The sequence below is a fragment of the Zingiber officinale genome, chromosome 7A (genome assembly GCF_018446385.1).
Source record: "Zingiber officinale cultivar Zhangliang chromosome 7A, Zo_v1.1, whole genome shotgun sequence".
Taxonomy (NCBI): Eukaryota; Viridiplantae; Streptophyta; class Magnoliopsida; order Zingiberales; family Zingiberaceae; genus Zingiber; species Zingiber officinale.
The window spans coordinates 58,604,748-58,620,695 of record NC_055998.1 but is presented as its reverse complement, the minus strand read 5'-3'; the positions used below and the strand labels follow the sequence as shown (position 1 = coordinate 58,620,695).

General features: G+C 33.4%; 1 protein-coding gene across 4 annotated transcripts in view; it reads right to left on the bottom strand.

Annotated features, from left to right (window-relative positions):
• LOC122001430 (E3 ubiquitin-protein ligase bre-1-like) overlaps positions 1–15,728 on the bottom strand; it is a 52,857-nt gene extending 37,129 nt beyond the window's left edge. Inside the window, exons 1-3 of one of the 4 annotated variants that reach the window (XM_042556160.1) lie at positions 15,601–15,728; positions 14,948–15,052; positions 14,705–14,878 (exon numbers count right to left, since the gene is read on the bottom strand). In XM_042556160.1, coding sequence (XP_042412094.1) covers positions 14,705–14,878; positions 14,948–15,022 — 249 coding nt within the window. In that variant the 5' untranslated portion in view covers positions 15,023–15,052; positions 15,601–15,728. Of the gene's footprint in view, positions 1–14,704; positions 15,053–15,594 lie in introns of all 4 variants that reach the window. The other 3 variants (XM_042556161.1, XM_042556158.1, XM_042556159.1) reach the window with 3 other exon arrangements.
• Positions 15,729–15,948: the final 220 nt, after the last annotated feature.

Sequence of the window (15,948 nt, the reverse complement as noted above, 5' to 3'; positions counted from 1 at the left end):
CTCAAAACTACCAAAGGTATGCGATCTTGGCTTGGTCTTCTAAATTATGCCAGAAACTATATTCCTAATTTAGGAAAACTTCTGGGACCATTATATGCCAAAACTTCACCTAATGGTGAGAAGAAGCTAAATCAACAAGATTGGGATCTGATACACCAGATAAAAGAAAAGGTTAAGCAGCTTCCAGATCTGGAGATACCTCCATTAGAATGTTACATTATTCTGGAAGTTGATGGGTGCATGGATGGATGGGGAGGCATATGCAAATGGAAGAAGAGTAAATTTGACTCAGTATCCTCAGAAAAAATCTGTGCATATGCAAGTGGAAAATTTAACCCCCCCAAATCAACTATTGATGCAGAAATTCATGCTGTTCAAAATACTATGGAAGCCCTGAAGATTTATAAGAACGGACTGTCAAGCTATTATAAGTTTTTTTGGGAAAACTGTCAATCACAAACCCTCCAGAGTTCGATGGCTCTCATTTACTGATTATATCACTGGAGCTGGACCCCTAGTCAAATTTGAACATATTGATGGCAAAAATAACCAGGTAGCTGACTCTCTCTCTCGCCTAATTTCAGTGTTAATTTTTACAGAATGGCCGGAGCAAGACCTAAGCAGATTAGCCTTGGTACCACTAGCACTCAAGGAGCTAGAGAAGAAGCCCAACCAGGAGGCTCAGGAGATGTTGATCAAGGCCCTGAAAGCCCTCTCAGCCTCGCTGAACAGTACCAACGCGAATCTAATAAACGCCATTGTCGTCCAGTCCCACTCAATGAGTTCCATCAAATCTCCGAAGATATGCATCAACTGGAGCAACGAGCAGGAATGCAAGCCATTAATGCATTACAACAATTACGACTCATCCACTCATTAAAGCGTCAGGAATGTAATAGGTGTAGAGGAAAAGACAACGGGTGGAATGACTGGTATCCAACTGTCAAACAGTGTGATGATCAATTTTCACAAGCAGCGTACCTATTGCAAGATTGCGTATCTAGGATGAGAAACTTTAAATTTTGATCCAGCAACATGGTGGACCCAATGAATGACATAAAGAAGAATCATTACAAGCTGTCAGCTTTACTTTAAGTAAAGTGACTTTTATGAAAGTAGCTTTAGTAGACATGTAACAATAATTGTCTAGATTCCTTCTTATCTTCTTACTGATGAACGTGATGATGGGGCCCAATGAGCACCCAGCGTCATCTATAAGAAGAACTCTTGCAAGGAATTCAGGCATAATCTGAACCTTACTTGAGTGTTCTGCTTGCTTAGTATTGTAAGTTCCCTACTTTTATGAAAGTGTGTTTTCTTGAATCCCTGCTCAACTCTCCTCTGGTATCAGAGCTATACATATTCTTGATTGTTCGGGCCCGTTGGTATTAAGCAATTTTGAGAAGCAAAAGGATAGATCTTAACTTAGTTAAGAAAGGCAAGGAGGCCTGAAAGAAAACCAAGGTCACATCTATATGAGATTCTCAGGAAAGGAACTGCCCTCGCCCGAGCTTCAGGAATCCCTGTAAGTACTGATCCTTTTATGAATAATTACATTATTTCGAGGAACACTTCCTCTTATAGAGAAGTCATTTCTGCAACTGATCCTATAGAATCCCCTTCTACTGGATTTGCCAAACCAAGTGATTACCAGGGAACTACACCTAGTATTGTAACAATCATTAAGCAAAATAACACTCAAATTCAACTTCTCATCCAAATAGCTGAAACCTTGAAAGAAATTCAGTCCACTTTACAAAAACAAAACCCTACCCCTTTCCCACAAGATCTAATTGCCAAACTCCAAAACCTATCTATTTCACCTTCCAAACCTAAGGAAAAACCTGGCAAACTTCGTGTTTTCAAAGATCCCTATAAAATTCTGAAGGAAGAACAGGAGAAATTGAAGGGATCATGGCCACCACAAGAACAGAACAACAGCAAGTAACCACAACACCTTTATTTGAGGATCAAATAAGAGGTTACAGAAGAAATCAACGAAGACTATATAATGCACAGCAGGCGGCAAGACGCGTTAGGCAAGCACTTACTGGTGGTACTTCCACAAGACATACTCTTGAGCAACAAATAGAACCAGAGGCACAATTGCAATTATCAATGCAAGAGCGAGCCTCCATAGTACCTGCTGAGGTACTTTACCACTCACGAAGAGATGATGCTCACCATAGAGTAGATATGCATAGATCAGAAGAAGCTATGCTTGTTACTGACAACCACCAAGCAGACAGAAGCTTTATTCAAGAAGAAAGCTTTAATCAATTACGACGAAGCGGAATGCAATATATCCACCTGGGAGTTCTTCAGGTACGAATACAAATATTGCATCGACAGCGAGAAGGAACAATGGCGCTTATTGTCTTCCGAGACAATAGATGGCAAGGCGACCAAGCAATCCTGGCAACAATGGAGGTAGATCTAACTCATGGAAGTCAGATGATTTATGTCATTCCAGAAATCATGATGACAATTGGTGATTTCTATCGAAATATCCAAATCTCCATTCTCACAAGAGGATATGAAGCCTGGCAGAATAGTGAAGCTAATCTGCTAATCACCAGAGGACTGGTAGGTAGGCTTTCAAACACACCTAATGTTGGTTTTGTTTATGAAATTCAAGGTATTGTAGATTATTTAACATCTCATGGAGTTAAAGCCCTACCCGGAAGAAGCTTTTCGACAAGCAGACTGCAAGGTTTAAATTGGACCATCAATCCAACTCAAATAGCAATTCCTATGCAGCCAGCTGAAGTAAATAGCCAGACTATGATGGATGGACGAATATCACTGAGCTTTAGTAACTATGCAGCAGCACAGCCAACAGAGCAGCCAATTTTTAATAAAAAGGATGAAGAAGTTTATAAAACCTTGGCGGTTCTTATAGAAACTCAGCCAGGAGTCTTTACAAACTGTGATGATGAAGCAGCAGAAGAATGTAACCATAAAGAAAGGCGAAAATCAAAATATAAAATGGGAAGATGGGATACGCTTGGGCAGCCAAGCGGAAGGTTTGATTACTATGTTAATTATGACATCCCAGCAAGTTCTTTTAATATTGAACTGCCTCCTCCAACTGGTTGGGGTGATAATGAGGGGAATGAAGCTACAAAGATAAGTAATCCGCAAGAGGAAAACCCTCAACTAGATCCTCAACAAATGGAAGAAACATCCAATGAAAGGTATTCCTCAACAACTGAACCCCATATCCTTATTAACAAAATCTCTCAATATGCAGTTACACCAACAAGGCAAACAGAGGGATCTGCTAGACTTGATATAGCAGCAAGCCATGCCTCTATTATTGAACCATACGGGAGGGATCTTATACATACTGGACTTCGGATAGAGATTCCATATGGATATTATGGCCGGATAGCATCACGATCTAGATTAGCATGGAAAAGCGGAATTGAGGTCGGAGCTGGAGTAATAGATTCAGATTTCCGAGGGGAGGTACAAGTTCTTTTATTCAATAGAACTAACCTTCCAATATTTATATCATCACAGCAATATATTGCTCAGCTAATCATCGAAAAAATAGCTATGCCAGAAGTCTATGAGGTTCCCCACCTCAGCTATACTGAACGAGATAATAAGGGCTTTGGATCTACTGATCACCATGTTTTCTAACCAATAGATGAAGCCTCACCCTCACATGAACCACGGAAACTCACAACAGAAGACATCTTTTCTCTCCTTTTACCCCAAGAAAAGATAGCAGCCTTAGTAGAAGAAGGTCTCCAAAATAGTTCTGAGCAAGACCATGCAGCGACTACAAGCCCAGGGGCCTCTGTACCGCATTCCATGGACACTACTCCTAGCTATGAGGAAGATACTGACTCCTACTTAGACTATATTCAATACTTGGCATCCCTTTCAAATACCAAACCAAAATGGGATACATCTTCAACATCTGATACTGAATGGACTAATCCATTTGCAAGTGAAGGTGGTGGGAGACAAGAGAATTTTATCGAAATAATTCCAGCACACTGTGAAAAATTTGTTCAAGTTATCGCAGCAAATTGCGAAATGGAGTAAGGGCGCTAATCCTTGTATTTCATTGATGAGGAGGTTTTTCACCCATACATCAAATGATCTTATTACACTAAGACACTAGCTCCACTGCTCTCGTGATTCATTTCTTAATTGATTTTGTGTTGTTCGTGACATTTATAGATATTTATACTTATATCATTTGTGACATTTATACATTGATATTTATACCATTGTCTATTCATGTCGATTGAAGAGTAATAATAGAAAATGATCTTAATATGTAATAACAGATGATAATTTTGGGTGATAATATTAACTCTAATATTGATAAACAATTAAAATAAAATAGTAAATAATAAAAAGCATGCACAAAGCTCCCACTAATGTGAAGTTACGGGGAAGGATTTATTGTACGCAGTCTTACCTTACTTTGCAAGAGGCTATATTCGAGACTTGAAACTATGACTATTATATCAAGGCTCCCCTTCAAAATAAAAGTAATAGATAATTATATATATAAAAATAAGTTATACATCTCGTATAACTAATTGAAAAATATCAGAAACAGAAGCAAGACATAAACATGAAATTTGTCAAGTTAAAAAAAAGATTATAATAAAGTCTCAAGGTAAATTATATGAAGACTTCTAGAAAAGAAAGGTGTTAGCTGATAGATTTAAAATCTCAACCTGTGCTAAGATTTTGGTTCCGATCCAAAACAATATGGTTTCGGTATCGTATCATGTGATAGTTTCGATATTTTTTAAAAATTTTAAATATAAACATATATTAATTTTATTAATATTTGATTATTAAATATGGTTTATATTTTGAGATGTTGAATTTATATTTCAATATTTTCTTATAAAATAATGCTCATTAAATTTTTATAAAAAAATATGTTTAAAAATAAGTAATTCTCAAAATTCAAAAGTAAATTTACAACAACAACCAAGACTTATTCCACTAGGTAGGATCGATTATATGGATTTTTTTTATACCATTGAGTTCTATCTCCTACTATATCATTGTATATAATTAAATAAATTTTATCTTATTTTATTATTGCTAACTAAGTCTTTTTTAGTCTTTCTTTTCCTCGTTTGATATGTGTGTTTGTCGCAATTTCACATCACCTAACTAAAGCATTTATTAATCATCAAAGTACATATACCATCTTAAACGTGTCTCTCGAAGTTTACCCTCAATAGATGCAACTCTGATTCTCTCAAATGCTCTCATTTCTTATTATGTCCATCCTCATATGTCCACACATCCACCTTAACATCCTCATCTCTACAACTCTCATCTTCTGCTCATGTGCTCGAATCATAACCCAACTTCAGCTCTATATAACATAGCAGGTGAGATTTTGTAGAACTTTTCTTTAAATTTTAGAAGTATTTTACGGTCACATAAAACGTCCGACGCTCTCCTCTATTTCAATCATATTGCTTGTATTATATGTAAGACATCTCTCTCAATTCCTCCATCGTTTTACAAAAATGATCTAAATATTTAAAGCTCTTGATTCTGGACAACTCATCATCTTCTATCTTAACAATTATCTCATTACATCTAATATTGTTAAACTTAAATTCCATATATTCTGTCTTTATTCTACTAAGTTTAAAACATTTCCTTTCTAGTATTTCCCGCTAAGATTCTAGTTTCAAAATAATATTATCTGCAAACAACATGCACCACGGTATTATTTCTTAAATGTGTGTAGTAAGTTCGTCCATAATCCGTGAGTTGATCTTTAATATAACCCTATCTTTATTGAAAATAATTTAGTTACTCCGCCTGAAGTTTTTACTTTAGTCGTTACATCCTCGCATATATCCTTAATTAGTTCAATATATGTTACGCTAACATCTCTCTTTTCTAGAATTCTCCATATAATTTTTTTTAAACTCTATCATAAACTTTTTATAAATTATGAATACTATTTGTAAATCTTGTTTTTTCTCCTGATATTTTTCAATTAGTTGTCTAATAAAATATATATCTTCTATTATCGACCTTCCAAACATGAATACAAATTGATTTTTGGTCACCATGGTCTCCTTAATCTTTTTTCTATTACTTGTTTTCAAAAGTTATGGTATGACTCATTAGTTTAATACTCCTATAGTTTACATAATTTTGTACGTCTCATTTATTCTTATATAAAGGAACTACTTGCCCTCCATTGAGTAGATATTTTTTTTCATTTTCAATATCATGTTAAATAATTTTATAAATCATTCAATACCTTGTTTCCCTAAACACTTTTATACCTCTATCAGAATATTATCGGGTCGAACAGTTTTTCCAATGTGCATCTCATTTAAAGTTTGTTATACTTCTGAAGTTTGAATTTTACGATAAAATTTTAAATTTTTATACTCATTTGACCTACTTAAATTAACTAAGTTAAAAATCATCATTAAAAGTTGATAAAAATACCTCTTCCACCGCTCTCTTATTTCTTCATCATTTACTAGTACTCTATTATATTCATCTTTAATACATTTTATTTGGATAAGATCTTTTATCTTCCTTTCTCTCACTTTAGTTATTCTATAAATGTCTCTTTATCTTTCTTTTGTATTTAATTTTTTATATAATCGTTCAAAAGTTTCATTCTTTGCTTCATTCACTGCTTTCTTAGTCTCTTTCTTGGCTATTATATATTTTTTTAAATTTTCCTCGTTCTTATCAAAACAACAACAACCAAACCTTATCCTACTAGGTGGGGTTCGGTATATGAATCTTTTTACGTTATTGAGCTCTCTATCTCCTACTATATCATCATATATATTTAAATAAATTTTATTTTGTTTTATTGTTGCTAACAAAGTTTTTTTTTATCTTCTTCTTCCTCATTTAATATGAGTGTTTGTTATATTTTCGCATCGCCTAACTAGAGCATTTATTGGTCGTCTAAGTACATGCGCATACCATCTTAAACATGTCTTTCGAAATTTAGCTCAATAGATGCAATTCCGACTTTCTCTCTAACGCTGTTATTTTTATTTTGTCTATTCTCGTATGTTCACACATTTACGTTAATATTCTCATCTTGCAACTCTCATCTTCTACTCATTTGCTCGAGTCATAATCCAACATTCAGCTCCATATAACATAACAGATCGAACTGCGATTTTGTAAAATTTTCTTTTAAGTTTTAAAAGTATTTTACAATCACATAAAACACCCAACGCTCTCCTCCATTTCAATTATGCTACTTATATTCTATGTAAGACATCTTTCTCAATCCCTCCATTTTGCAAAAATAATTCTAAATATCTAAAGTTCTTGATTTCGAGCAACTTATCATCTCTTATCTTAACAATTATCTCATTATGTCTAATATTTCTAAACTTAAATTTTATATATTTTGTCTTTATTCTACCAAGCCTAAAATATTTCCCTTCTAGTATTTCACGCCAAGATTCTAGTTTAGCATTTACTCTTTCACGTATTTCACCTACCAAAATAATATCATCTGCAAACAACATGCACCACAGTACTGTGTCTTGAATGTGAGTTCGTCCATAATTAGTATAAAAAGATAGGGGCTTGGAGCAGATCATTGATGTAACCCTATCTTTATTGGAAATGATTCAATTACTCCGCCTGAAGTCTTACTTTAGTCGTTACATTCTTATACATATTTTTAATTAGTTCAATATATGATACGCTAACACTTTTCTTTTTTAGAATTCTCCATATAATTTCTCTTGGAATTCTATATGAATACTATGTATAGATCTTGTTTTTACTCACGATATTTTTCAATTAATTATCTAAGATGTATAACTTCTATTGTCGACCTTCCAGATATGAACCCAAATTGATTTTCATTTACTGTGGTCTCCTTCCTTAATATTTTTTCTATTATTTTTTTCCAAAGTTTCATGTTATAACTCATTAGCTTAATACCCCTATAGTTTGTATAATTTTGTGTGTCTCCCTTGTTCTTATATAAGGAAACTAAAGTATTTATTCTCCATTGATCAGGTATTTTTTTCATTTTCAATATCATATTAAATAATTTTATAAGTCATTTAATACCTTGTTTCCCTAGGCACTTCCATACCTCTATTGGAATATCATCTGATCTAACGGCATTTCCATTGTGCATCCCATTTAAAACTTGTTCTACTTCTGAAGTTTAAATTCTACAATAAAAATTTAAATTTTTATGCTCATTTAACCTACTTAAATTAACTAAGTTAAGTTGATCACCTAAACCTTCATTAAAAAGTTGATGAAAATACTTTTTCTACCGCTCTTTTATTTCTCTAAATTTTTCTCGTTCTTACAAATATATAATTCCTTATAAGCGGTTCGTTTTTCTTTCACTTTCTCCTTTACTTTTTCATCCCATCACGAAGATTCCATATTAATTAGTCCATGTCCTTTTGACTCACAGAGTACACTCTTAGATACTATATCCAACTTTGATACCATCTTATCCTATGTCGTATTAGAGGCACTATATATTTCACCTAATACTTACTCCTACCTTCTTCTTAAATATATTTTTCTTTTCATCATTTAACTTCCATTACTTTATTCTATGAGTCGTATATATTTTCTTTCTATTGATATTTTGCTTGAGGCATATATCCAACACTACTAACCAATATTAGGTAAAGCTTTTTTTATGTATGACCATGCAATCTTTACAAATATTTCTATTTTTCTTTCTATGTCAATTTATGATTTATTATTCCTACTTTTAAACGTGACTAAGTGTTCTTCTCTTTTCTTTAAAAATGAATTAGTTAATATAAAGTCTATTAGCTAATATAAGGTCATATGCTATCGCAAAATCTAATATAATTTTCCCTTCATCATTTCTCGTTCCAAACCCATAACTGTCATGTACTCACTCATATTCCTCATTTTTCACTCCAACATGCTCATTTAGATCACCTCCTATTAAAAACATTTCATTTGGCGGAATGTTTAAAATTCAAACTAAATTTAAATTTATAAAATTATTTTAAAGGACAAAAATAAATATAAAAATATTTGAAAAGCTTAAATTATTTTTTATGTATTTGTAAATTTTTAATAAAAAAATTATTTGAAATGTCCAAGAATTATTTGTTTTAATTTTTAGATTATTTTAAATTTATATTTAATTTTAAATTTAAATTATTTTGTAAACTATTTATTTAAATTTTAAATTATTTAAAATTTTTGATATAATTTTTAATATTTTATAACTATTATTAATAATAATTTATTTATAAAAAATACATAATTATAATATTAAAAATTAACTAAACAAAAAAAGCTAAAAAAAATCGAAGCTGCAGTGAATAGCGGATACGGAGACCCATAGAGGCCAGCACAGCACCAAGGTCCCTCGGAGGGTTTTAGGAATATATAAAATTTTATTAAAAATTTTATATACTTTAATGGGATAATTCAATTAAGATTTTAAGAAATATGTTTGGCTATTTATTTAAGTAAAGGATTGATTGGATCAATTAAAAAATAATAACATAGCTAGGAGATAAATAAATAAATAATAAATTATTATATATTTGTAGAATTAAAATAAATAAAATATATAATTAATTAGATAATTTTATTAGGGTTTAATTAACCCTTCTTGGATTATCCCTAGCTAAGAGTTGATTGAGATAATAAAACTAAGTTCAATTTTAATTAAAACCCAACAACGCGACCTCGGCATAGCCGTGGGGGTCGCGCGGCCGCGGTGGTCACGCTAGGGTGTCAATTTAGGTGGATTGAATAGGTTCAGGTCGGGTTGAAAAAAAAAAATTAATTCCAACCCGTACCCGACCCGAATCTAAATACAACCCAACCCAAACCCCTACACTCGACCAACCCGACCCGAATACGATTAAAAACGACCCTTTTTGGATTATTTTCCATATAATTTTTTACTTTTATCTCAATACTACATTATCATACTAACATTGAAATTAATATATATAAAAACATCTTAATTTTCAAAATAAAATTTGATTTAACCCAAAAAAAAAAGCCCGCTAAACTCTAAATTCAGGTCAACCCGAGTCCAACCCAAACTCGACCTAAAAATTTTCAACTCGAAAACCCTCCAACCTGAACCCGACTTGAATCCAAAAATCCCCAACCCAAGCTGATTTTTTTCGGGTCAATTCAGGTCAAATTGTCGAGTCGGGTTCATTTTTGACACCCCCTAGGTCACGCAATCGCAAGGGTTGTGCTACAACAGGGTCGTGCGGCCATGGGGTAGCACAACCCAGCCAGTATGACCACTTGGGTCAACAGCGAGCTCGGGGGTCACGCTACTCCACAACCATCATTAGGCCTAGTGCTTGGTCATGCCGATTGACGAGCGGAACGAATGTTTCATTCGCTTCAACTGGCTCGACACGAGATTTCAATCTTTGGTTAGCATAGCGTATATTGAGCTAATTAAGGATATGTATAAGAATATAATGATAAAAGTAAAGACTCCAATAAGATTAACCAAAGTATTTCCCATAATGATAGGATTACATCAAAGATCAACTATAAATCTCTATCTTTTTTCACTAATCATGGATGAACTCACCACATCCAAGATACGGTACCGTGTTACATGTTTGCAGATAATACTATTTTGGTAGATGAGACACATAGAGTAAATATTAAACTTGAATTTTGGCAAGAAACACTAGAAGTGAAAGATTTTAAGCCTAGTAGAATAGAGATAGAATATTAAATGTAATGAGATAATTATTAAGATATGAGATGATGAGTTGTTTGTAAGTGAGAGTTTAATGTATTTAAAATTATTTTTTAAAAGAATAGAAGGATTAAGAGATATCTTACATAGAATACAAGTGCGATGGTTGAAATTGAGGAGAGTGTAAAGTGTTCTTTGTGATCGTAAGGTACCTCTAAAACCTAAAGTAAAATTTTACAAAACGGTTAGATCTGCTATGTTAAAGTGTAAAGATGCACTTTAAAAGTGGATGTGAGAGTTACAAAGATGCAGTTGTTAAAGTGGATGTGTGAACATACAAGAATGAACAAAATAAAAATATTAGAGAAAATCAGGATTACACTAAATTCCAAGAGATACTCATTTAAAATAGTGCAGACATGTACTTAGACAATAAATGGTATATAAGGATTCATATACCTGACTCCACCTATTGAAATAAACTTAATTGTTGTTGTATAAGGTAAAGAACTTAAGGAAGTAATTAAAATTGTAATATGAAATTATGACCTACTTTAGTTCCTTGAATTCATGAACAAGAATAAACACATGCACATTTTATCTAATTACCCATTTATCAATTTGTGTTTACTGTCTCCTTTTTTTACCTCTAATCTTGCAGAAACCCTTTTGATATTACTCAATTTTAGCTAGACTATAGAGTTGCTAAAAGATCTCGACTTACTTATTCCTAGTTTTATTTTTGGCTGATTATATTTTCATTTTTATTCATCTATTGATTTATCTATCCCGTTTTCATTGTTTTAGTAGAAAATAATATATATATATATATATAATTTGTTGAATTTCTTATTTGGTTATCATGTTTATGTGTGGCTCTTCATTCTCTATTATTTTACTATCATAGTACCTCCTGGTGAGTAGAATTATACCCCGGGATATAAGAATTTTATCATTAAAATTATAAAGAACCTTTAAAAGATTGAATTTGTTTTTAAAAACTTTAAAATTTAAAATCTTATTAAAGGACAGCCTAGTGCACAAAATTCCACCAATGCAGGGTCCCGAGGAGGGTTTATGTGCACAGCCTTATAAAACTTTGCAAGAGGTTATTTCCAAGACTTAAACTTGACCTTAAGTCACATGACAGTAACTTTACCATTGTGCTAAGGTTTCCCTTTAAAATTTAAAAGCTTATTGAATTTTAAAAAACATTTAAAATTTTTAAATTGATCTTAATTACAGTACTTCATCATTCTTCGCAACTAATGAGAATTCGACTCCAAATGAGTTGCTAGCCCCTTCTTAAATCATTATTTTCAAGTATAGGTAACATTTGACTCACAAAATTGGGTAAACATGATTTCATTATTATCCTTTCTTAGACGATGCCTCCGAGGAACTCAAGTAGTTTCTTTCTCATTTTGATTTTTGTAAAATTAAGCATTCACCTTATTTTGATCCTTTTAGTTGTTCCTTTTAATAAGACAAACAACACTACCTTAGATTTAGAGGTAAAAGTGGAATTACAATCTATAGCTCACTTGTGATAAAGTTAACATACAAACACATCAGCATGATAAATTAAATAATTTAGGATACCCTCATTTGTTTAAATAAGTTGATAAATTAAATAAATAGGCATAACTTTCAATCTTTTTTATACTATGAATAAAGCCTTGAGTAGGACAATTTATGGGATATTTATGGCTAATAAACATATTAAGTATATTTCAAATTGTTGTCATTGAGTCCACGAGGTGCATTAGTATATCTTTTAGCATGTGTCTCATACACACAATAGAACTCTTGGTTTCATGAATATAAGTAAACTAAGAAACCAAATCAATATGTTAACAAACTTAAAGTTTAAATATTACTATAAATGACCACATACTAAAGGACGTTATAAAGGAACACATTTGTTTAATATTCTTCTAATCTACTTAAATTTTCTTAAACTAAGTTGGTTGTCTATCCCTTTATTAAAAAGTTGATAAAAGTTTAAATACCTCTTTCATCACTCCTTTATTTTCTTATTCTTCACTAGTACCGTATTAAATTCATCTTTAATACATCTTATTTGGGTAAGCTCTCTTACTTTCCTCTCCCTCATTTTATCTATTTTATAAATTCTTTTTTTCCTTCTTTTATATCAAGCTATCGATACAAGTATTCAAAAATTTTATCCTTAACCTTACTGCTTTCTTGGCCTCTTTCTTGAATGCATACTTTTAAAGGTTTTTCTTCATTCTTATAAGTGTGCAATAATTTATAGTGCACGAGCATCGGGTTTATAGTTACAAGGCATTCGGGAAAGCAGAGCCGAAGTCGCACGGTGTTCAATAGTTGGGTTCAAAATGTTGCGATGCTCTTAAGCCCGAACAAAAGGAGATTGGGTCTAGTATTGGGGTTTTGTAAGCCAACATGCTTGCAGGGTCAGAGTCATATAAATGTTCGGTAAGTAGAGTCGGGCTCTTACCGTGCTTGAGCATTGAGTTCAAAGTTGAAAGGTGCACGAGCATCGGGTTTATAGTTACAAGGCATTCGGGAAAGCAGAGCCGAAGTCGCACGGTGTTCAATAGTTGGGTTCAAAATGTTGCGATGCTCAGGAGTCGGGTTCAGAGTTATAAGGAGCTCGAGAAGTGAAGTCGTTGTCGCACAGTGTTTGAGGGTCAGGTTCGAAATCTTACAATGCTTGGGAGTCAAATCGAAGTTATAAAGAGCTCGAGAAGTCGAAGTCGCACAGTGCTCGAAGTCCATTTCGAAATCTTCCAAAGCTTGGGAATCGGAATCGGAATCGAACTCAATGTGTGTTCAGAAATTGAAGACAAAGTCAGAGTAAGGTGATTGGGAATTAGGTCCAGGACCCAATGGCACTCGACTTTAGAAGCCAACACCCAGGAAATCAGCTCAAAGACCAACGATTCAGTGTATTGTAAGTTAGGAAAGGGAGTGAAGTTATGTGAGAATATCAGGAATCCATAATGACAAGTGTTAATGTTCATTATCAATGGAGCGTTACCAAGAGAGGAGATGGCGAGGCTATTGCGGAAGGAAAAAACAATGAGCGGCGACCATTGCGACAAAGGAATTTAAGTGTCATAAAACACGTTATACCAAAAACTATAAAAGATGGTGATAATGAGAAGGCATATGCTAACTCACACACTCATCTCTCTCATTCCTACTATTCTATGCTCTTGCTATCTCACTTAAGCATCGGAGGGGCCTTACTGGGACTAGACCGGCACCCTCTGATTCGTGTTGACTTTGAGCAGAAACTCTTCTACTCAGTATAGAGAAGATGAGGTGCACTTCACCACCAACATGCAAGAAGTACTTGAGAGCTTCTGAATTGTTACATATCAATTGTGTACCTATATTCTACTTGTGATGATAGCAATTTTATTTAACTTTGATATTTATTGTAGTCGATCTATATGTGCTAAGCCTACATAAAGGCCTTCAGGGTGTCTGATAAAGGTAAGTTGCTTAGAAAACTACAGTACTTCCCTCTCCCCTCACCTATTCCATTCTGTACATAATTGTCAGTCTTGTCATGCTTATGGGAACATCTAATAAGGATAAAATTAAAAACAAGGAACTTCAAAAGTAATCAAACAAGAAAAACAAACAACAATATACAAACTACCCTTTAGAATATCAAAGAAGAATAGCAAATAGTAATATGATAAATTGTCAAACACATCTGGCACAGCCACAAAATAGAAAAAATAAGCAAATAAAGATAAAGTAACTAGCTAGATTTTGACCATCTAGCAACAACGAATAAACAAGATACAAGAATTGCACCATATGATTGTAAAAGAATGATTCTAGCCAAACTCAATAAGGGATACTGTATGTGCATCTTATTCAGCTAGGACCAAGGGAAAACAAATAAGAACAAAATTGAAGGGACAAAAAACTAGGTAAATTAGTCAACTAAGTTTCATCTATATGCAATAATGACAAAAGAAAACAGAAATAGTAATGAACCTCACGAAACCTTCCAGAGGCCAGGAGCGGGAGCAGCTGGACCTCATCCTCAATTTCCTCTACATCAATGATAAAACTATTTGGAGCATCATTGGACGGTGCTGCAGAACTACGATGCTGTCCAGTGGGATGAATGCGATGTGAATTCATAGAAACAGATGTCCCTTGTGATACCTGCAAGAATGCAGAACCAGAAGACATTTCCAGTTCGTGGCTCACAATGGAAGGAGAATTGAGGTCTACCACATCTATTTTAGCCCGACTTTTGACTTGGGAACGCCTCTTTGCAACCCGCCTGGGAGGTCCCAGAGTGGTCATGCTGTGCGTAATATTAGTCTCAACTCTCAACTGCGCCTCACAAAAAAACAATAAAAATACTCACCAAAAGATGTACGATCAAAAAGATTCAGCAGTAAACTGTTAATCCGGTAAACCCTAATTTTTCGCACAAAAGAACCCAAAAGCTGAAAAGAACAAACAAAACGAAACAAAATTCATGATATTTTACTTCTTTCACGCCCAAACCCTCTAAAAAGATGAAAGGGTGGTATTTCATACCAAAATCATTGAATTCGCCGTAAAAAATAGACCAAGAAACAAAAGGGGAAAACTAATATTTTCCTTTAAAATTCTAGAAATTGGGAATTTTGCACAAATTAAGACTATAGATGGTGGACAAAAAAATACAGCAGAATCCCCTTAGAAGATGACGACCAAAAAGAAAAAACAAATTTGCAGCCCGTCATGTCTTTCATCGAGCACATCAACGTTAAAGAAAAACCCACTAGCAATCGAAGAAAAGAAATCTCAAAATTTCAAATCATGCGACCGAGATAAGCATCATCGAGAAATTCGAGAAAGAGGAAATCAAAAAACAAGAGGAAGCGTACTCCGACCAAGATTAGGGCTTCAGATCAGGAGGATGGATGATGGTGAAGAAGCGTAGAGACTGTCATAAATGTGGGTTAATAAATACTCTTTAAACTTTTTTATTTAAATAATTGACAATAAAATTGACCGACCCTCGAGATCGATAATATGAATTAACTGATAAATTAACAGTGGCAAAAGCCAAAAGTTAAATATCTTCATCAATATCTCCAATATCTTCATCAATTCGTATTAGGATTAACACGGAAGAGAAATTAACTGATAAGTGATAAGTTAATGAATATATCTATGGTTGCATAATGGAGACAGAAAGGCTATGGTGTAAGCTCAAATAATTTCTCGAGGTATTAATG